Source organism: Pseudorasbora parva, chromosome 14 (assembly GCF_024679245.1).
Source record: "Pseudorasbora parva isolate DD20220531a chromosome 14, ASM2467924v1, whole genome shotgun sequence".
Lineage (NCBI taxonomy): Eukaryota > Metazoa > Chordata > Actinopteri > Cypriniformes > Gobionidae > Pseudorasbora > Pseudorasbora parva.
The window spans coordinates 22108849-22131000 of NC_090185.1; the positions used below are offsets into that span (position 1 = coordinate 22108849).

Sequence of the window (22152 nt, forward strand, 5' to 3'; positions counted from 1 at the left end):
TCTTGTAAACATGTTCTATTGACAGTGTTTTTATTCCATCAAACTTAAATACAAAAGATGTACACAAAAAAAAGAATTACACATACATATTTTACATTGTAAAAAAAGGCAATGTTTGAGCATTGCATAGCTTTAACCACAGATAACATACATACATATATACATATATATATATATATATATATATATATATATATATATATATATATATATATATATATATATATATATATATATATATATATGCCATCCTAGGTGTATATGACTTTCTTCTTTCAGACGAATACAATCTGTTTTATTAAAATTTTATTAAAATAGTTTTATAAAAATGTCCTGGCTCTTCCAAGCATTATAATGGCAGTGAACGGTCTGCCAAAAGCTAGATATTTTACTTTATAACACATTAAATCTGGATATTTTTCTTACACAAAATCATCGAATCACTTCAGAAGGACTTTATTAACCCCCTGGAGCCGTGCGGATTACTTTTATAATGGATGGATGCACTTTTTTGGGCTTAAAATTTTGGGCTGCCATTCACTGCCCAAGCTTGGATTAGCCAGGACATCTTTAACATAACTCTGATTGTTCGTCATATGCACCTAGGATGGCTTTAGGGTAAGTAAATCAAATTTTTTGAGTGAACTATCCCTTTAACTTATACTTTATAGGGGTAGAATACTGATGCTGCTTAAATGTATGTATACCATTTTTTTTTTTAACAAAGACAAGTACACAGAATCATTAAGTCATTAACGGAATTCTCAGAAGTCACTTAATTTTTTCCCTCCGGTGAAAGTCATTTCTACTTAACACTCAGGAGGATTGGATCTAGGAGGGAATAATTATGGCACGTTACAACTGTAAACCTTTATTACGGCCCTAGAGAGAAACACGTTAACATCTCTGGAGTATAACGAACCTAAAACTAAGACTAAGCCGCTGAAAAACAGCTGACTAAATGAACCGTCTCTGACCCCATTTTCCCTGAGTTCGATAACTCTGCGTATAAATATGGCCAATTTACATGTTAAGATAATTAAAATAAATTATAAAATATATAATCTTAATGCCAGAAAACAGTGTCATTTGAAGTAATTTGTGTAGCACATTAAATAACAATTTATCTTTAATTCTTAGTGTATATATACAAACTGTCACAAATGTTAACAGTTGCTAAATGGGGAACAGGAAAGTTTATTCAACTAAAATACTGCATTATTTTCAAATATTCCCCACTGTAATGAGCTCCAAACAGATGATGATCAAGAACTTCAGTGCTCTTTGACCTGGGCGAAAGGTTGCAACGAGAGCTCGCTTGCGTGCTTGACGTATACGTTGCCGTCCTCCAATTTCACTTCATAAACTTGTTGCTAAAAAAAGAAAAGGAAAAACTAAATTTTGTCAAAGAAATAAAACTAAGGCAGCCTGCAATGCATCTGACTCTATTTCTGCTTGCACAGCTGTAAAAGCCTAAAGCTAGGAAGGTACTTTGATATACGAGCCTGGTGGAAGTTAACCGGTGGTGGGAATAGAGTCTAATTACCGAACATTTCAAGGTGTCGAGCCCCCCAGGATGACTGTCGTAATTATGGATTGGTTTACAGAGACTTTGCCTTATATTGATTGGACGGAGTTCGCTGTCACGTCCATCCACCCAATTATTTATATTCCCAGCATGAGAGAACACATTTAATCTGTTTATTAAAAGAGCAGATGCTTGGCTAAATTGAAACGTGTCTAAATTATGGTAGTTGAATTCTTAGGAACGTTCCAAATGTCTGTTTGGCAGCAGCTACTTCTGTACGATTCTGTTGATGTACAATCCATTACCGCGTGATATAATGTTTGGTGCCATACTGAGTTAAAGTGATGGCACAACAAATGTGGTTTTAATATAAAATACAAGTGCTTTTTGGGGACGCTGAATCATCAACTGAATCACTGGCTAACTTAACTGACTGACTGCTTCTCCTTTACTTCCGAGTAATGAACTTTAGTGTATAAAATGGTCTTTAGGATGTTATTATATTACATTAGAAATGTATATAAAGTAAGTTAGATCTTCTCCTATATGTGCTTATCAAAACATAATCATGTCTGATATAACTTTAAGGAATGTTCCAGATTTAATACAAATTAGGCAACAACATTTTTTTGTATTGAGGGTTTCAAAGGAAACATAATAAACACATGTTACTGCACATGCAGCCCTTGTGTGGCACAAACTTTATTTCCACTAGACTTCCTCAAAGAATCAATAACAACAGAGACTGCATGATGTTTATTTTTTATTATCATCTGTCATTTTAATCGTTTAACATTATCTAAATTGATATGTTCTTTATTGTTTTAGTATGTTTATTATAATAACCCCCCCAACAAAGGGGTTATTAGTTCACCCAAAAATGAAAATCCTGTTATTAGGCTAATTACTCACCCTTATGTGATCCTAACCTGTAAGACCTAGAGAAGGCCATATCCTGAACATGAGAGAATTGAAAGCTGACTCCCCCACCCGAAATTGGACTCGCAATTTCAAGTTTATATCTCAATTCTGAGGGGGAAAAGCCGGAAATTACAAAATGTAAACTCGCAATTATGACAAAAAGAGTCAAATATTGTGATATATAGTCGCATTTATCTTTCTTTCGTTTTTTTTTAAATTCCATGTCGGGAACAAGCTTCCATAAATTTTTAGGTAGCCTACAAGTTGAATATTTTTTTCTGTGGTAATCGACAAAATAGGCTACCTCACATTTTATTCTTAAGTGCACTAAACCTGGAACGTTCCTTCAAATATGAGTTAAAATGTTTAACAAAAAATGACTTTACCTGTAAACCTGTGCTTGATTTCCCTGTTTTGAGGTTGAAGTCATAGTCATGCCAAGGACAGAAAACCCGAAGAACCCCATCGGCCTCCTCGATATCTCCATCACACAGCGGACCTCCTAGAGTGAAGTCATTTCATTTCACAATTCAGACAGCCTTTAACATGTAAACATAGCTTACTATTTGTCAGACAAAATGAGAGAAATACTGAAAACGTATTCGCAGGACATCACATAATATAGCCTACTGTCTGACATTTAGGCAACTATGGTTACCATGGTGATTTAATGAAAGGGTGCGTAGAGAATGAAGCAAATCATCGCACACCGAACAAAACAACTGATATTTAAGTTACTGTTCTTTACTTTTGCTAGCTAGTTAGCTAGCTAGCTAAAGTAGCTTTACGTCCCTATGAGCTAATACAATGTGGAATAATTCATTGACATACCCGAATGAGCGCAGCGAGCGTCCATCGCGAGGAATTCACCGCTCATATAAAACAGACAAACATCCGCGTCGCGACCATCAGATGAATAGATCAGTCTGCATTGTTTCTTGGACAGCTCGGAAACAGGGCCTATTAGCCTCCAGGAAACACTCTCATCTTCTGGAGAAGTCATAGAGGTGGGGTAACCGGGTCATTAACGTGTTATTTCTTGTTTGATATAAACAACGCGATCTATTTCGGCTCAGCGACAGTCGCTGATCTCACCGGGTTGTCGCTTCCTGGTGCTGTACCCAGCTAGAAATGCTACGTTCCCAGGACGTTCTCAGAACGTCCCCACTGGTGTCAAGGACGTCGCCTAGTAACGTCCCGGGAACGTTCGGAGACGGTCATGATGTGGAGTTCTTTAAAGGGTCGGGGGACGTTATTTTGCGGACCTTCACAGAACATTCAGGACGTTATCGGAACGTTTAGGGGACCATGTTTTATTTGCAAATGTGATGTTCCCAGGACGTTCTCAGAACGTCCCCACTGGTGTCAAGGACGTCGCCTAGTAACGTCCCGGGAACGTTCGGAGACGGTCATGATGTGGAGTTCTTTAAAGGGTCGGGGGACGTTATTTTGCGGACCTTCACAGAACATTCAGGACGTTATCGGAACGTTTAGGGGACCATGTTTTATTTGCAAATGTGATGTTCCCAGGACGTTCTCAGAACGTCCCCACTGGTGTCAAGGACGTCGCCTAGTAACGTCCCGGGAACGTTCGGAGACGGTCATGATGTGGAGTTCTTTAAAGGGTCGGGGGACGTTATTTTGCGGACCTTCACAGAACATTCAGGACGTTATCGGAACGTTTAGGGGACCACGTTATGTGAACGTTTTCAGAACGTCCCCACTGGTCTCAGGGACCTGTAGGGAACCAAACTAAAATTTTACTGCAAAAAACACTTGTTCTTTCAGAACTTTAATCAGGAATAAGCATGCACGTTTAACACATTCAAAGATAAAATCAGTCATTTATTTTGTGTGAACAAAAACAGATTATAAATAAATTATATATTGCACAAATTATATATATATATATATTATACTGTAAGAAGCCAAAATAATCATAGATATTTGAAATTGAACAAAGACATTTGTTTTACTGTTTTCCACCCCCTCTCTCTTATCAGTGGGGCCATTTGGAATTCCTAAAGACAAAAAGATGCTGAAGGCCTGTAGGCCAAATGGGTGCCACTCTCTCTCTCTCTCTCTCTCTCTCTCTCTCTCTCTCTCTCTCTCTCTCTCTCTCTCTCTCTCTCTCTCTCTCTCTCTCTCTCTCTCTCTCTCTCTCTCTCTCTCTCTCTGGTAACATTCTATACATGCTGGGTACGATTAATGGTATACGTTTTTATCATCTCATTCATCTATTTTGTAACTATTTTAAGTGTAACCATAATCAGATTTTGTCATTAAATTCTTTCAATTATAAATGAATTGCTAACTAGTTTTGGTTTGTTATTGACTTTGAAGTGCTACCTATTGCAATACAGTCTAGTCACATTAAAGCAGCGCTCTCCCACATATTTTGCTATTGTAACTGCGCTTATTTCCGTCGTTGGTATAAGTTGCAGTGGGTGGTTATAGACAAGAAATGTACAGTTTTCTACCATCACGCTGATAACGTTTCTTTAGTCGTTCGGCAACCCTGCAGTCAGCAGTAGGCGATCCACCCTTACAATACACACACAAATATTAGGAAACAGTAATAACAACAAGAACACATATTTATATTCATTTAATGTTATGTAAATGGTGAACAACAAATAACAAAAAAAAATAATTATATTAAATATATACTCTGTGTGTGTGTGTGTGTGTGTGTGTGTGTGTGTGTGTGTGTGTGTGTGTGTGTGTGTGTGTGTGTGTGTGTGTGTGTGTATCAGTCACTGTCTCCATCCTCAGGAGGTGCCCGAAGTTCTTCTTCCGCTGCCTGAAAAAATTAAACATTATATTTACCAATCACTTCAACGACTTTTTAATTACTTTTAACTCCACTTTGTTTATAAGGACCGGTACTAAGTAAATAAATCAAAACAGTTATTTGATTCGAGAGCGAGAGCGAGAGAGAGAGAGAGAGAGAGCTCTCATTGAATAAAACAACTTACAGGTGTCGCGACCAACTTGGCACGGTGAGGTGCATGTTTGAGGGTTTCCCCTATACATGTATCAATTTCCTTTTCTGTGTGTTTCGGAAATTGTTTGGCACAAGCACCTAGAAGAGAAAAAAAAAAAAAACAGGAATCTATAATTTTACATATACTTCCACTTTTAAAAGTTCATCATAACCGCTGGCGCTCTCTACTTGCAGTCATCGAGATGGATGCTGAGGAGTTTAAGAAAAGAATAACTAGTGGAGGAGTTTGTAAAGTTGTCGACAATACGTCATCAAAAATCAAGTCCAATATGTGGGAGAAATTTGGAGTTAACTGAAGAAAATATTTGCTGCATGCATTTTCGTGTGTTCGGAAATGTGGAACTTCATTGCTGAGGAAGCACAGATAGATGGTTAAGTGAGGAAGCTCATTAAATAACTTCATATCTATTTTCTCACAATATTTTGTCACCTATATCACAATGCATCTGTTATTTTCTTATGTTTTAAATTCTCATATTTACATTTACATTTATTTGTTTAGTTTATTTTAATAAAGTTTTGACATCCAAAAGTAAACTTTATGAGCAATATGAATAAGTGAATAAGTAAAACTAAAACCATATGAAACATTTATGATTATTAGTGATGAAAACAGTTGTGCTTCTTCAAATTTTTGTGTTTTTTCAGGGTTATTTGATGAATGAAAGAAAAAAACAGCATTTATTTGAAATGTAAATCTTAACTCTCTTTTCTGGTCAATTTAATGCATCCTTGCTGAATAAAATGATTTTTTTTTTTTTGTTTACTTGTTTTTTCCCCGTTTAGAAGTCAAAAACGAGAAAACAAATTATTCGAAGGTACAGGGACAGTACAGACATTTTTCTGTTTATCATTTGCTCTTTAAAATTTTGCATGATGAAGTGAAAAGAAGAGAAAAGTTTTGAAAAGCATACTTAAAACAATATGGTGGAGGGCTGTCCCAATGAAGGTCAGTTTTCCTTTTCGGCCTTTCAGGCTGTAATTTGACCAGGCCTCATTGGTGGCTATTTTCCGAAGGATTCTCCTCACAGCGTCTCCAATGTTGCTACCTCCCATCAGGCTCAAAAACTGTATCTATGCAACATATAAAGATAAATGAAGCAAATGTTAGTATTGCAATGGCACATGGAGCAGGGTTAATTGCTGACACACAAGCAAATGCGAGAGGTGTATGTATTTCATTCAGATAATTTAGCCTACATGCACACAAATCTACATTTTGAACTTAAAAATGTCACTTTGTGACAAAAAGGTTACTGACCCCTGTGCTATATCAACATACCATCCTTTTTTTCCCTTCTGGGCCCTCAAGTTTTAATATGAAAGCTTGCAGCTCCTGCAATGTTTTGCAGGGCCTCTCAATGATCTCCTGTGGTGGTGTTGTGATGGTTGCCGGACCAGGACGATTCTGTTGAATAGCCTGGATCAGACGCTCAATAGAATTAGAAATATCTGTCGACATTCTCTCTATTGTGAGGAGCATCCGCTGCTCAGATTGCTCGATGAGATGCTGGAAATCTGAAAAATTTTGATGGGTGAGATGATGATATTGGAAGGGGGGGGTTCATCTTGACATTTAGTTATTTGCTTAGTATTCAGGCATATGTGTGGTACTTCAAGAAATAAAATATAGACATTGGCATGACTGTATTGCCAGATGCAATAGCTATGGTCTAATTTGGATAGTAAGTCAAGTCAAGTCATCTTCATTTATATAGCACTTTTAACAATGCAAATTGTTTAAAAGCAGCTTTACAGAGATGAATGTATAATTTAAGGTAACAGAGATTGAGATTAGAAGACAGTAAAAAAATGCAGCCATAATCTTAATTTATTGAAGATTTAAAAAAAAAACATTTATCTTAACAGATGAACAGAATATCAACATTAAAAATGCATACCATGGAAAATATTATTAGCTGAAAGATTTGGCAGGGATGGCTCATCTTCCTCAGGTGAGTGAGCTGTGATGTCAGTAGGTGGTTTGTCTAAAAACAGACATTGAAAGCATGGGATAAACTCAGTTCAGGGGAGTTGAGTACTTTCACAAGGAATTTTACACAAAATCCCATGACAAAAAATAGGATCCTATTTTAAAATAGGATTTTCATTAGAAATCTGTTTGTACTCTATTTTACACAAAATAGCTTCTTCCCGTCAGCTGGCAATGCACTTATTTTGCCTGTTCACTAATTGACGCACCACCATCAAATCAACACAACACAAGAAATGACACCAAAAGTTAAATCTGTTACTTACAACTTGGAGGCTTTGGGAGGCTTGATGGCTTCTGAGAGGATGTGGACATTTTTCTCCTTTTTTTGGTAGGAATCTCACATTCTCCTATTTATTCAGGATGAAACAGTTTATATATAGTTTAGTTTTATAGAGTAGTTTTCTCTGTAATCATGGCATGATTTTTATACATAAACAGTGGAGTAATGCATGACAAAAAGCAATCGCATGTGTTTACCTTCACTCTCGGTCCAGTATTTTGATGGTACTTTTTTTTTCCGCTCTTTTAGCACCTCTTCTTCTGTGTCCACATTTGAACTTTCTACAGCTTTTTTGGCTCGTTCTCGGGCTGTCTTATAGTTGTCTAAGGACAGAGTAAATTTGAGTTGTCTTTTTAGTTTTTGTAATCATTTTACTGTGTAAAGGCAGTGTACCTCCATATGACTATATATTTATTCAGTTTTCTCACCAGTCTCGGAGAGTATTCTTATTTTGTGCCGCTTCCAGAGCTCCTTATCTGGCCTTTGGGACGCCTTTGCCATGGCAGCAGCGTTTCTGGGGGGCCAGTAGCAAATCAGAACCTAAAACATTTCAGGGAATATGTTATTTCCGGTATTACGTGTGTGTGTGTGTGTGTGTGTGTGTGTGCGTGCGTACCCTTACCCCATTCACCTCCTCTACCCATAATGCAGGCGCCACAGCAATTGCATTTTCTTGTTCAAAAATAACTATGTAAAATCCAACCTACATTACAAACAGAAGAACAGACACTCCTTAGAAAAGAGGGTCAATATACAGTATATGAAATCTAAGTTAAGACATTAAAGCAATGACAGAAAAAAAAATAATACTAACTATGTACATATTTCCATATTTCATTAATCGAGGTCATGAAGGAGAGAAAAGACAACTTTGCGGCCATGCCCGTCCTCAAGGATCATTGCCCTTCCTTGCAAGTTTGTCTTGTCCAGGATCTCCATCTTTGATGGACCACATACATAGGCTCCATAGATCATCGAGTCACATGGCTCGTAAAGGTACGACGTTAAGTGCGAGAAGACTCTACATAAGAGCTTTCCGGAGTTGGTCCTCTCCAGAACTTCACAGCAGGATGTTGGGCTAACAATGTAAACATTATTAGGATGTTTCAATTGTATTGGTTTCTCTTCACTTGTTTGTATAGGAATCTGTGAACGTTCTTGGAGCCGTTTTGCTGCTTGGACTAGAACATGGTTTCCTGATCTAACCATCTTCTTTAGCTGGTGCAGGTAGCTCTCAAACGCAAAGGCACTGCATTTGTCTAATGATCCATATGTGGTGGCATCAGCAGTGAGGTGAAGCAGTGAGTGCACATTGTACACTAGGAATTCTTTCCCATATATATGCCGGCCTTGTTCTACAAAATATGTGAGGAGCTCATGGGCATACACATTGTGGGTTTGTGTTAAATGTGGAGACACCAGTATACACAAAGCCACACTAAAGGCCATGAAATGACTGTACAGGGTTTCTGGCAGGATTCCCCGGAGAACAACTTTGCCAGTGTAGAGCATAAACTGCCTGAATTCAGTGGCCTTCCACCTCTCCAATTCCTCCAGACTGCGTGGCTTCCTGGCAAAAATATGGGGTATGTCATTTCTCAAGTTCCTTAGCCTCTGATTGACCTCCCTCAGCTGAGCCGGCGATAGCCGATGCCCCGACTTGCCCTGTGACCATAGTAGGAGCATTTTTCTCATCACTCCCAGGCAGCACTGGTGCATGTAGTCAGCAGGGAAAGACTTGATCATGTCAATTTGGAGATTGCTGAAAGGGGACACAGCATTTTCGTGATGATGTTTTTTGTGAATTTTGAGCAGTTTTTCTGCAGCATTGTGCTTGATGTTATATTCATTGATCCACCTCTTTAACTCCTCTTCTAAATTTTCAGTGGGCATATCAATGTTGGCAGTATTCTGAAAAAACTCTCCATCCATGTCACTACTCGAATAATCAAGAACCATATTCTCTGTGTCTTCTGCCATTGTATGTTGTAGGGATGTGACTGCACTGATGTCAGTATTGACAAACGACATTTCATCGCTGTCACTATTAGATTCTCCAGTCATTGCATTTTTTAGGCCCGGGTTCCAGATTGGCATAGTGTCCCTGGGATTGTGTGCTTCATTGTTTAGCACAGTACTAGGACCAGCTGCGTTAATGTGCGCATTTCTCATTTTACGTTGTACCCTCTGCCATAGTCGTTTATATTCTCTTTTCCTAGCTTCTGCAGGCATCCAGTTGTGTGACACAGCTATGTGTTTTTTTCTCTGCAAATGGGTACACGCATGTAATTTAAGTAAAAAACCTAAAGATCATAATTTTTTATGGCAAATACAGTGATCTTTCACACCACATTATAAGGTGAAAAACATCTTGATATAACATTGAACTTATCACATTGCTGTGAAATCGCTCCCTTTTTCTGGCTTGTCAGCAATATGCTGTACATTTGAAAACCTTTTTTGCAAGACAAGCCTACCTTCTGAGATGACATCATGGTAATCTGTCTGTAGGGCAGGGTCTGGAAAGCACAGAAAAGAGACAAAGTGAATTGAAATCACATACACATCAACGTGGGACAATTTTATTTACAACTGTTACTTCAAATGATACAGATGATATTAGATACAATGCCTGAATTGTGAATTGCCTACCCTGTTGTGCATTAAAGTGTAATTTCAATCAATCAATCAACTTTATTTATATAGCGCTTTTACAATGACGATTGTTTCAAAGCAGCTTCACAGTGTTAAACAGGACAACATTGCAACAAAATTTGATTTGGCTAGTTTAATTTAGATAGTTTATAGAATTATATATGACCAAATTAATAAATTCTATTTGTATATTTAGTTGACTTTGATAATAATGTTAGTGTCCCCAACTGAGGGGAGGGGGCGGTCGTGCGCGTTGGGTCCGCAAGACCCCATTTCGCCTGGCAGTGTGCAGCGGATTTTTTGTAACAGCGCGCACAACGGCGAGCGCGTCAAGCATAAACGCCTCGTCCGTTTGGGGAGGAGCGCGCGCAGTCAGCGGAGGCTCGCGCAGCGGAGACAGGCGAAAGTATAACAAGGCTCAGGGACGCGTGCGCGCTCACAGCCAAGCCTGTGAGAAGGCGCGTTAATTTTCAAAAAAATAAAGTATAATTTACAATAATGATATTAATGGTATTCATAATTTATTTTAAAGTAGGCCTAGCTAATGTTAACATGAAAGACCCTAAAAAATTAATGGGCTTATCTGAAAAGGATAAGCTACTTCTTTAGACCAAATGACGTCGCGTAAACATAACGGTATTTAACGACAAATAACGGCGATGACAGTGCGGAAGAGTGGTATAAAGTTATAGAAAAAGACGGAAAAGCAGTTTGTCTGAGTAAATGTGTTACATTTATTACCGGAAAAGACAGTCCGTCAATTTTATGACAATTTATTCAATTTCTTGTGGAAACGGCCGTTTTACCATGAGAAAATTTCGCTCAAAAGCTACTGTCCTTATAATTCCATATTATTATTATTTATATCATACATACATTTTATGTAATTTTGTTTTGTGTTTTTAATTTAAATAGAATGGTTAATTAAAATATTTACCTCAGAGAAACTGACAGTTGGGATGTCCAGTTGGGATGTCCACTGAGTGAGTGAGAGGTGTGAGTACGCTGTGTGTGAGCGCGATGGTCACAGACCCGAGCTTATATACGTTACCCGCTGACAGATTTAGAATTTGTGTTAAACGTTTTTTATTTTATATAAAAAAATATGTATATTATATATTGCGTTATAATACTAATAATTACGTTATATTATGTAAAGGATAATGTGAAAAAATAATAATAAACAAAATAATAAAGAAAATAGCCATTTCCGTCGAATCCTGCGTCCATAGCAACGCTTTGTTTTTTATGGCAACGGTGTGTTATACTATACTTATACACATGATATGTAAAAATTGATAGCCTGAATGCACTGTAAGTCGCTTTGGATGAAAGCGTCTGCTAAATGCATTAATTTAATTTAATTTTTATTTTTATTTAATTTTAATTTTAATTTTAATTAATTTAAATAATTAATTTTTAATTTATACTTAGCAGCGTCTGTTAGCAAGAAATAATACATTAGAATTCAAAATATATAAATTAAATGAGTATAAATTAAAATATATATATATAATTTAGTATTATTTACTAATAAATAATTCATATTATAATAATTGTAATTTAGTATTATTTTTACAATTTATTTAAAAATGTTGAAGTGCAAATAAACCCAATGTCATATTTCCCGGTTGTAAAATTGTCGTGTTTTATTCGTCTTATAGATAGGCGAACATTTCTCATGAAAAATCGTTCATTATTGTAATGTATAAACGTCTTACCTGTTTCTTCTTCTCAGATGTGCAGAACGTGACTCATCCGATTGATTTTTTTCTTCATGGTAAAAAATAAATAAATAAGTCTTTTCCCAGAATGAGGTTCAAGCAGCTGCCTTCCTGAATCGCTCACGCAGTTTTTTTTTTTGTGTTTTTGTTTATATATATATATATATATATATATATATATATATATATATATATATATATATATATATATATATATATATATATATATATATATATATATATAAAAAACTCACTATTCTAATTCTATTCTAATTCTATTCTTAAAAAAATCGAACTACCTTTCTAATATTTTTGTATTCTATTTTATTTTCATTTATTATGCAATTGTATATGTATGTGTGTGTATGTGTAAAGACCTCTAACTAGCTTGCTCTATTCTTTTTTTTTTTTTATTCTATCTGTTTTCTTTTTATTTATTATATTATTTAAAATCCCATGCTTCGTGTTGTGTGACCATATAATAACCACTTTGGGAACGTTATTATATGACCAACAGAGGACCATGCGAGAACGTTCTGTTAACATCCCAAATGTCTTCTTTGTAACGTTGTTGTGTGACCATATAATAACCAATATCGAACGTCCCCCTAAAGTAATAACGGGAACGTTATTATATGACCAACAGAGAACCGTATGGGAACGTTCTGTTTACGTCCCGAATGTCCTCTTTGTAACGTTGTTTCATGACCATATAACAACCAGTATGGAACGTTCCCCTAAAGTCACTTTGGGAACGTTATTATATGACCAACAGAGGACCATGGGAGAACGTTCTGTTAACATCCCAAATGTCTTCTTTGTAACGTTGTTGTGTGACCATATAATAACCAATATCGAACGTCCCCCTAAAGTAATAACGGGAACGTTATTATATGACCAACAGAGAACCGTATGGGAACGTTCTGTTTACGTCCCGAATGTCCTCTTTGTAACGTTGTTTCATGACCATATAACAACCAGTATGGAACGTTCCCCTAAAGTCACTTTGGGAACGTTATTATATGACCAACAGAGGACCATGCGAGAACGTTCTGTTAACGTCTCAAATGTCCTCTCTGTAACGTTTGCTATGTGACCATAAAATGCCCCAAATAGAACGTCCCCCTAAAGTCATATAAGGAACCTTGAACTGCAGCACTTTCATAACCAAAGGAGGACGTTCCAAGAACGTCCCTAATGTTCTGTAAAGGTTCGGAACTTTCGTTACCTTCAGATAACTTTTAGGGAACGTTGCACAAGGTCGCGAGAACGTCCCCTCCTACGTGGGTAGGCTGTACCACCTTGTCACCGAAGAGGGCTCTCCAAATGCTCGTTTAACAACCCTGTGAGGGAAGATGGGGAAAAAAACCAACAGCTAAAACCACCCTGAACTAAAAGCTGGTGTTCATCTGAGCTGGTATAGTCCCAGCCTGACAAGCTAAAAGTGGACTAAACACCTCTAAAATGACAAGGCTGGAATAACAACTAAAAGTCTAACTTACTAGCTTACCATTACAAAAATAAGTAGGTAATTAAAGTTCATTTTATATACTTCAAGTTCAAGTATATTTTAAAGTACTTTATGTTAAACTATATACTAATATCAGTGTTCAACTTGTAAGTGTTTCTATAGCCTACTTGAGACTAAATTGCCCTACTTTTTAGTGTATGAAAGTAGGCTACCAGTATACTTGTGTAACAGTAGTACAATTTTATACTCAACTAGTTTACATAGGTTTTCTGCAACCAAAGCCTAGGCTACTACAAGGGAACTTATAGGTAGGCCTACTGACAGTCATAATAGTCAAATACATTTTTTAGTTCATGATTGAAACTGAAGTATACACTCAGTACTAGTTTAGTGAACATAACATCATAGCATACTTATAGTTTATTGTTTAAATATTGTTTTTGCACTTTAAGTATAAAGGTAGGCTACTATTTATATATATATATATATATATATATATATATATATATATATATATATATATATATATATATATATATATATATATATATATATATATATATATATCCCAATTAAAAAAAAAACATTTTATTCTATCTTAATGCAGTTTTGTTTAAAAAGCAACATTTTAAACAAAAAGCTGAGAAAATCTAATTTTTGTCAGACTAGTCCGGATTGGATTAAGAATGATGAATAAACTTCTTTTTCATAAGGGTATTGGCAGGTTTTAGCCAGTTTTGTTCATTCTGGGAAGACTGGGATGACGGCCATATCATTTAATTATTTATTAAACTTTTAAACTAAACAGTTTTGAATGTAAATGAGGTATGAAGTGTGTTGAAATCATGCAGACTGATTGTAAAAAATAAGGTGCTTACAGCATTCTGGTAGCCTAGTACTCAAAAATATTGTGGATAGGGAAGGAAATTAAAACAAGCCTTACTGGCTTATTACAATACATAACTCAAAATCAAAGAATAAAGCTCTCAGTGATTACAGCAAACAAACAAAAAAAGAACAAAAACTGATCAAGCTATTTTACAATACCCTAGCTATTTCACAAAGCCATTTCTCAGTGATGTCCACCTTTGTGTTATGCAATCAGCTGTTCTCAATCCACTGTGTCCCTTGCTTTTGTCTGAATTACTCATAATCAGCATAACTTATTAAGTCAGATTACTTCCATAAGCATAATCAGCCATACACCAAAACTAGCAGCAATGTGCATCGCAGTGCAACTTTGTTCTCTAAAATAATTTGTGCTGATATAGTGCAGCATTTTTTGTTGGCTTACATGCTTGCTTGATGCGATATGACTGAACAGCTGGTCGAGCACTATGAAAAAAAAGGACAAGACCAGTGTCAAAAAAGCCTTGTATTTTCTCTAATCTTTAGTGAGTGAGCTGAATAGGCCTACTTAAATGAGAGAACCATTCTGAACCCAAAAGACAGCTTCACGCAGCACGAGCTTTAAATGTAGGCTAACAGGTTCTCCGGTCAATTACATCCAAGCTCTAGACAAACACTCAAAGCGTATTTATCATTAGAAGCACATTTCGCATACTCATTGCCCTCAAATGAAAACCTTTCAAAACCATCTTGAGCCACTTTGCAATTGGTATTTTTTTGTATTTTTTACTATATTTTTAAATCTGTCATCTTAATTGTATATTCACATGGTATTTATTATTGGACCATACAGTTTGGTGTATTTTTGTCCCCATTAATCAATACTGAATATTTTACTTAAAATATTAATCAACTTTCATGCTACATGGTTTTACATGCATAGATGTACCCTATTAACACAAATTCATCATGATTAATACCTAAGAAAAATAAAAAACATATTTTTTGAAGCACTTGACAGACACATTCCCATGTCCCCAGTCATGTATTCTCAACTTCACTTTAAATTAAAGCCACAATATGTAATTTTTCACTGCTAAACGTTGCTTATTCAAAACAAAGGCGTAGCTTGATGACGCCTGGATTTCACACAGCTTTTATTATGCTGCAGACAACCGCTTCTGATTTTTATGGTCATGCATACACAGATATGAATTATCATATTAGATACATTATTTGAGTGTTGAAAAATATGTTATAATGCTACTCTGCATTCGCTCTGTGGCTACTATGAGACACTTGTTGCACACTGCAGTAAGCTAGATCAATATAAGCCTGGTAAAACATACTCGCATAATATATTAAAGCGTCTTTGGTGTCTCCATGGTATAAATTGTGAAATATTTGGTCAGGATTATAAGGTTATAGTAGCCTGAGCTCAGGGCCGGCCCGTGGCATAGGCGGAATAGGCAAATGCTAGGGGCGCCACTCGTCCATAGGGGCGCCAAAATGAGTGATTTTTCCGGTTTTATTACTGCTACTTTTATTAATATTAATTAGAAATATTGGGAATGTGTTGTTGCATCGCCTCTCATGCGTCTAACCGACAGGAATGTGCCAGTGAAAGTTGGAAAGTTGCCTAATTATTTATGACGGATGGCCAATGTGTCAAAAAGACCAGAGCCCTCTGATACAGGAATATAAAGAAATAAGGAGATAAAGACAGAGGTAAAGTGATGAAATGAATGAACAGTTTATCTAAATGCATTATCTTAATATGAATGTTTGCTAATTAATTCCAGTTATTTTTGTCTTAAACTTTATGTAAGCAACTGTTCTGGGTGATCAGAATCTGTAAAAAAATCATGTCAATACACACACACACACACATATATATATATATATATATATATATTTTTTTTTTTTTTAATAGCCTAATGTTTTTACTCAGTTGTGCAATTGTAAGGGTATATATGGCGTTTGTAAAATTTATTTTCTGAAATTAGTAATGATATTTATATACAGGTTTATTTAAAATAGCTAAAAATAAAATAAAATACACACTAAATATAAAAATGTCTTAAAAAGTTTAATTCATGGTGAAAACATGAGCATGCATTTAGTGGAGGATATACGTATACACACTTTTTTGTGTGTGTGTGTGTGTGTGTGTGTGTGTGTGTGTGTGTGTGTGTGTGTGTGTGTGTGTGTGTGTGTGTGTGTGTGTGTGTGTGTGTGCGTGTGTGTGTGTGTCCTTGTTTATATTACATTGTGGGGACCAAATGTCCCCATAAGGATAGTAATAGCTAATAGTAGTCACTTTACAACTGGCTCATTGAAAAGTGAGATGGTCCCCACTTTTCAAAAGGCTTATAAATCATACAGGATACATTTTTTTGAGAAAGTAAAAATGCAGAATGTTTCCTGAGTGTTTGTGTGTGTGTTTGTTTATTTTATTTTAAAAATTATAAAACAAACTATATGTTAGACATTTTCTCCCTCTGACAAGATTAGAAATATATTGCATTTTTTAACAATCAACAAATCTGCTGCCATCAGTTTCTTACATTTTTTTTTAAAGTTTTTTAAGTTTAAGTAAGCATAATTTGCATATTTTTATTTTGGAATCATACATTTTCATTGCTCTGAACTTAAAATATTTGAGTAAGAATTCATTTGACTAAAAAAAAAATCATGTGTATATTTGTAGTGAAAACTTGACTAGCATTAGCTTGCTAATTCAATAAATGCTACATTGCTAATTGGTTACACACTGCTTTGGTAGCATTAGCATAATACTTGCTAAATGATGGCAGCAATATAATTCATTTAACATAAATCTGTTCTCAAATTAAGCCCATTCTCACTCGTCACCATGCAGTAACCCTAAAAAAAAAATGAAAATAACAAAAACATTAAAAACTACTAAATATCCCATTAACTTTGATAAATAAATAAATAAATAAACCTTAATATAGCACTTACTTTTGGCATTTACTGTCCCTTATGAGTATCATGGCAAAGCATGTTGGGAAATAGAAATCCCAGCCCAGTTTCGGTTCAATTTAAGTTTGTCTAAATGTTTTGAGTTTTCATAAAACTCAAAACAATGAAAGACTTTAGATTAGCACTACAAATGTGTCGTTTTGGGAACTCAAATGAAAAAGACAGTTCTAAATACTCATAAAACATAATTAGTATGAACTAATTTGTTTAATTGAGTTGCTTCTACTCAAACCAATTCATTATTTTGAGTGTTAGGGTTTACAGTGCTCTTTAAATGAAATTACAAAATTCCAGAAATGTCAAAACAAAGAATCCTGTCCATGTTCATTTGTCAACTATTGCGAAAGCTCAAAAAAATGCAGTTTACTGCATTAAATGAGGATTGTTCTGATTGTATTTAGTACAATTATGTGTTGGCCAGAATTTCTGTTGTTTGAAACAAGCCAGACAAGGGACTTGCACCATGCAGCCTGGCACGCAAGCGGACTCAGTAAGAGCATTTGTAGAGTTTTCCATGCTTGGTACAGTTTCACACAGTGACTCATTCTTTACCCGCACCACTTCAAGAACCAAACTCAATTCACCATAATGCTGTGAGAGAATCTTTTTTTGGCATGTTGCTTTAAATATTCCCCCATATAATGTTTAGTTACACAGTGAGCTGTATCTTAAAAATATAGGCTTGCACAGGCTCAAACTTTGACTGAAACATGATGTCATTTGTCAAATGAATGCTCTGAGCACAGCTAGCTGTCAGTCTTTACTTCAGCCATATATAAACCTTTTGGCCTCCATTTAAATAAAAACAAGTTCAAACTCATTCACAGTCAAAAAATGACATCATACTTAATAAAGGTCAGCTCTGAATATGCACATAGCCTGTAATACGTCACACACTTTTTAAAGACCAAATTCAAGTAAACTTATTAATACTTTCCCCCAGTTATATCGGTGATTCTATAATTGCAGGTACATTTGGTGTTCAAAGTCATGATTTTTTTTTTTTTCAAATGTTTTTTTTTTTAATTAATTTTTTTAAAATAATTTGTTACTCTGGATCACCAGATGTTTCCATAACAATAAAACATTTTCTATAAATGTGCCCAACATACAAACCCGGTTCCAAAAAAGTTGGGGTACTGTACAAATTTTTAATAATAAAGATTGCAATAATTTACAAATCTCATAAACTTCTATTTTATTCACAATAGAATATAGATAACATATCAAATGTTGAAAGTGAGACATTTTGAAATGTTATGCTAAATACTGTGTCATTTTTGATTTCATGAGAGCTACACATTCCAAAAAAGTTAGGAAAGGTAGTAATAAGAGGCAGGAAAAGTTAAATGTACATATAAGGAACAACTGGAGGACCAATTAGCAACTTATTAGATCAATTGGCAACATGATTGGGAATAAAAAGAGCCTCTCAGAGTGGCAGTGTCTCTCAGAAGTCAAGATGGGCAGAGGATCACCAATTCCCCCAATGCTGTGGCGAAAAATAGTGGAGCAATATCAGAAAGGAGTTTCTCAGAGAAAAAAAATGCAAAGAGTTTGAAGTTATCATCTCTGCCATCACAACATGGCTTATAGGAATACTTCCAGAAAACATTGTCGGTGAACACAATCCACTGTGCCATTCGCTGTTGCCGGCTAAAACTCTATAGGTAAAAAAAGAAGCCATATCTAAACATGATCCAGAAGCTCAAGCGTTTTCTCTTGACCAAGGCTCATTTAAAATGGACTGTGGCATGTGGAAAACTGTTCTGTGGTCAGACGAATCAAAATTTGAAGTTCTTTTTGGAAAACTGGGACGCCATGTCAAAGATGAAAGGTATATCCAAGTTCTAGAACAACATATGCTCCCATCCAGATGCCGTCTCTTTCAGGTAAGACCATGGATTTTCCAACATGACAATGCCAGACCACATACCGCATCAATTACAACATCATGACTGTGTAGAAGAAAGATCCGGGTACTGAAATTGCCAGTCTGCAGTCCAGATCTATCACCCGTAGAAAACATTTGGCGCATCATAAAGAGGAAGATGCGACAAAGAAGACCTAAGACAGTTGAGCAACTAGAAGCCTGTGTTAGAGAAGAATGGGACAACATTCCTATTCCTAAACTTGAGCAACTTGTCTCCTCAGACCCCAGACGGTTGCAGACTGTTATAAAAAGAAGAAAGGATGCCACACAGTGGTAAACATGGCCTTGTCCCAACTTTTTTGAGATGTGTTGATGCCATGAAATTTAAAATCAACTTGTTTTTCCCTTAAAATAATAACATTTTATCAGTTTAAACATTTGATACGTCATCTATGTTATATTCTGAATAAAATATGGAAATTTGAAACTTCCACATCTTTGCGTTCTGTTTTTATTCGCAATTTGGACAGTGCCCCAACTTCTTTGGAATCGGGTTTGTAGCTGAAAATCATGATTTTATTTTTGTCTGAATTAGTCAGTGTACTTTCTCCATCATGTATCTTTTAATCAAAATATTTGATTTTGTGGAGTTTTTGGCTAAAAGTTTAAAATAGTCAATCCTGTTGCTATACATTGCCTGATTCATCTGTAACACAGTTGACAAAAAATCCTAAAGAAATCCATTTTTCATTAAAAGTGAAAAGGGTAATAATTTGTGTTTGGCAAGCACTTGAATTATTTAAATTCAATAAGTTTCAATAAGAAACTGGAGAAAATTTATGTTGGTTAACAGTTTTTTTTTCATTAACCTTTTGATTAGTGATAGAATCACTAATATTTTACAGCAGTTATAATAAATAGGAATACTTTCCCAATTACACAGCAGTCTCTAATGGTTGATTCTGGATGTCGGTTCAGTTTCTTTTCTTTTCCCCCCCCCTTTTTTTTAAACCATTGCATGTATTGTTACAATTACATTGTTTTATGAGGACTGAGATTTTGATGTCATAGAACTGACATTATGCCAAGGCAAAAGTCTGGCAGTTAAAAATGAACAGTGTTTTTTAGACGGTTCAAATGATATAGCAAAGAAGAAAATGCTAGACAGACAAAATTACTTTTGTACAGAAAAGCTCATGAGTAACTTGCCACAGGCATGTTGGCCTTGTTGAAAACGCTCCTGATGACACAATATGGAAGCTCGGGCTAAACTTTATTCAAGCTGCTCAGGATCCATCGGTGCAAAATATGCTTGTTCTTGTTCCTCCAGCATCTATCTCCGGATCCTCAAGCCCAGCGCAGACACGGTGATCTCCAAAAAATGTGGTTTTCATTTGTGTAAGACTTGCTGAAAGCGACTATTAAATCAACAAAAATCAGTCAACAGCATGATTTGCCCCCGCTCCAACCCCACCCCACAAAATTTCTCATTTGCAATTAGTGGGGCAGTAAGATTGATTGAAATCTGCTCAAATTATTCCCCAAAACACCTGTCTGGTGTTTAAAAAGTTCAAGGTCTTCAGTATCCCTGAGGCATGGGAGAATTATAGTGATATCCATTCTCCCTTTCTACCATAACTTTTCTTATCCAGACATGACTGAGAAGCAAGGGGAGTTCCACAGGAAACAAAGCCCAACTTTGAACTTGGTTTACTGCTCTGAGAGAAACAAAAGCCGTTCCTTGGTGAGCCAGCTGATTAGGGTTCAACCGGGATACGTTTGTATATTGTCCAGAAGTTGGGATGGAAGAACTTTTAGTGTCACCTCTCATAAGCCTTATCGCTAAGTGGGATTTTGGATACTAAGTAAGGGTTTGTTAGTCTGATCCACAGGCGATACATCTTTCTTTCGGGAGAATTTCTGCACACTGTAAAAAATCCAACTCACCAAAATTTAGGCTAATGATTATGTTTTAGTTAACTGGACAATTAAATGACAAAAAAGTTGGCTAGTGAAAAGAAGTTGGTTCAACAATTGTTGGACCAACCTAGTATTAATTGTAAATTCAATTTGTAATTGCAAGTTAACAAGCATAAAAGTTGCATCAAGTTAACAATGCATTCTGGGAGCATCATGTAAAACTCATCCATTGCGGCTGATTATTGATGTCTGTTGGAGTAAAGTAAATCTCAGGAGGTCAAAGTGTTTAATGTGGACTTGGTTAAACCTTATTCAGCTTTTCTGATTAAACCGTGCTGGAGCTTTTCTAGAATCATAATAAAACAATGATTACATTCTTATTCAGCAGCCAGAGAAACACTAGCATTAAAAAGTCGTCAAAATGCCCAACTAAAGAAAACACTAATCACCATGATAGTGACATATATGAATACAAATAAATAAAAAATGTTATAAACTCAATCAGCTGAACAAAAGATCTTAAATTGGAACACATGTGACATTACTCAGTTAACTCAGTAAACTACTCTGTGTAAAAGTTGAGTCAACTCAAAAACGTTTCTTTTTTTACAGTGCAGTTAACACAACAAGTATCATGAGAATACTGAACCTTGGAACCCATTTACATTTTTCTATTTCCTAATATATATTTTTTGACCATTATATATGCAAAATGCATGCTTATTGTAAAAATAATCTTGATTTCTAACATCTTTTTTTTTTTTTTTTGCCAAATCAACTATTTTGAGTTTTTGTTGATCTCTCCTTAATTGTATTAATTTCAATGAACTCAAAAGGTGTGAGTTAAACCAACACTATTTCAAAGTGCATTATTCTTTTTATTAAAATGCTGACTTAAAAACAATAAAAGGGCCATGAATAT

The 22152-nt window shown here is 35.6% G+C and overlaps 2 protein-coding genes across 2 annotated transcripts; both read right to left on the reverse strand.

The window, feature by feature from the left end:
- Window positions 1-251: 251 nt before the first annotated feature.
- On the reverse strand, window positions 252-13444 carry si:ch211-212d10.2 (uncharacterized protein LOC557710 homolog). The gene is made up of 4 exons (XM_067414804.1): window positions 13399-13444; window positions 3281-3566; window positions 2836-2951; window positions 252-1373 (listed from the first exon to the last, which is right to left on the reverse strand). Exons 2-4 carry the CDS (start codon window positions 3450-3452, stop codon window positions 1275-1277), a joined length of 387 nt encoding a protein of 128 aa, XP_067270905.1. The 5' UTR covers window positions 3453-3566; window positions 13399-13444; the 3' UTR covers window positions 252-1274.
- LOC137039757 (uncharacterized) lies at window positions 5202-8652 on the reverse strand. Its single transcript, XM_067415033.1, has 10 exons — window positions 8547-8652; window positions 8355-8435; window positions 8161-8272; window positions 7930-8055; window positions 7716-7799; window positions 7358-7444; window positions 6739-6974; window positions 6371-6530; window positions 5428-5534; window positions 5202-5252 (listed from the first exon to the last, which is right to left on the reverse strand). Exons 1-10 carry the CDS (start codon window positions 8568-8570, stop codon window positions 5202-5204), a joined length of 1068 nt encoding a protein of 355 aa, XP_067271134.1. The 5' UTR covers window positions 8571-8652.
- Window positions 13445-22152: the final 8708 nt, after the last annotated feature.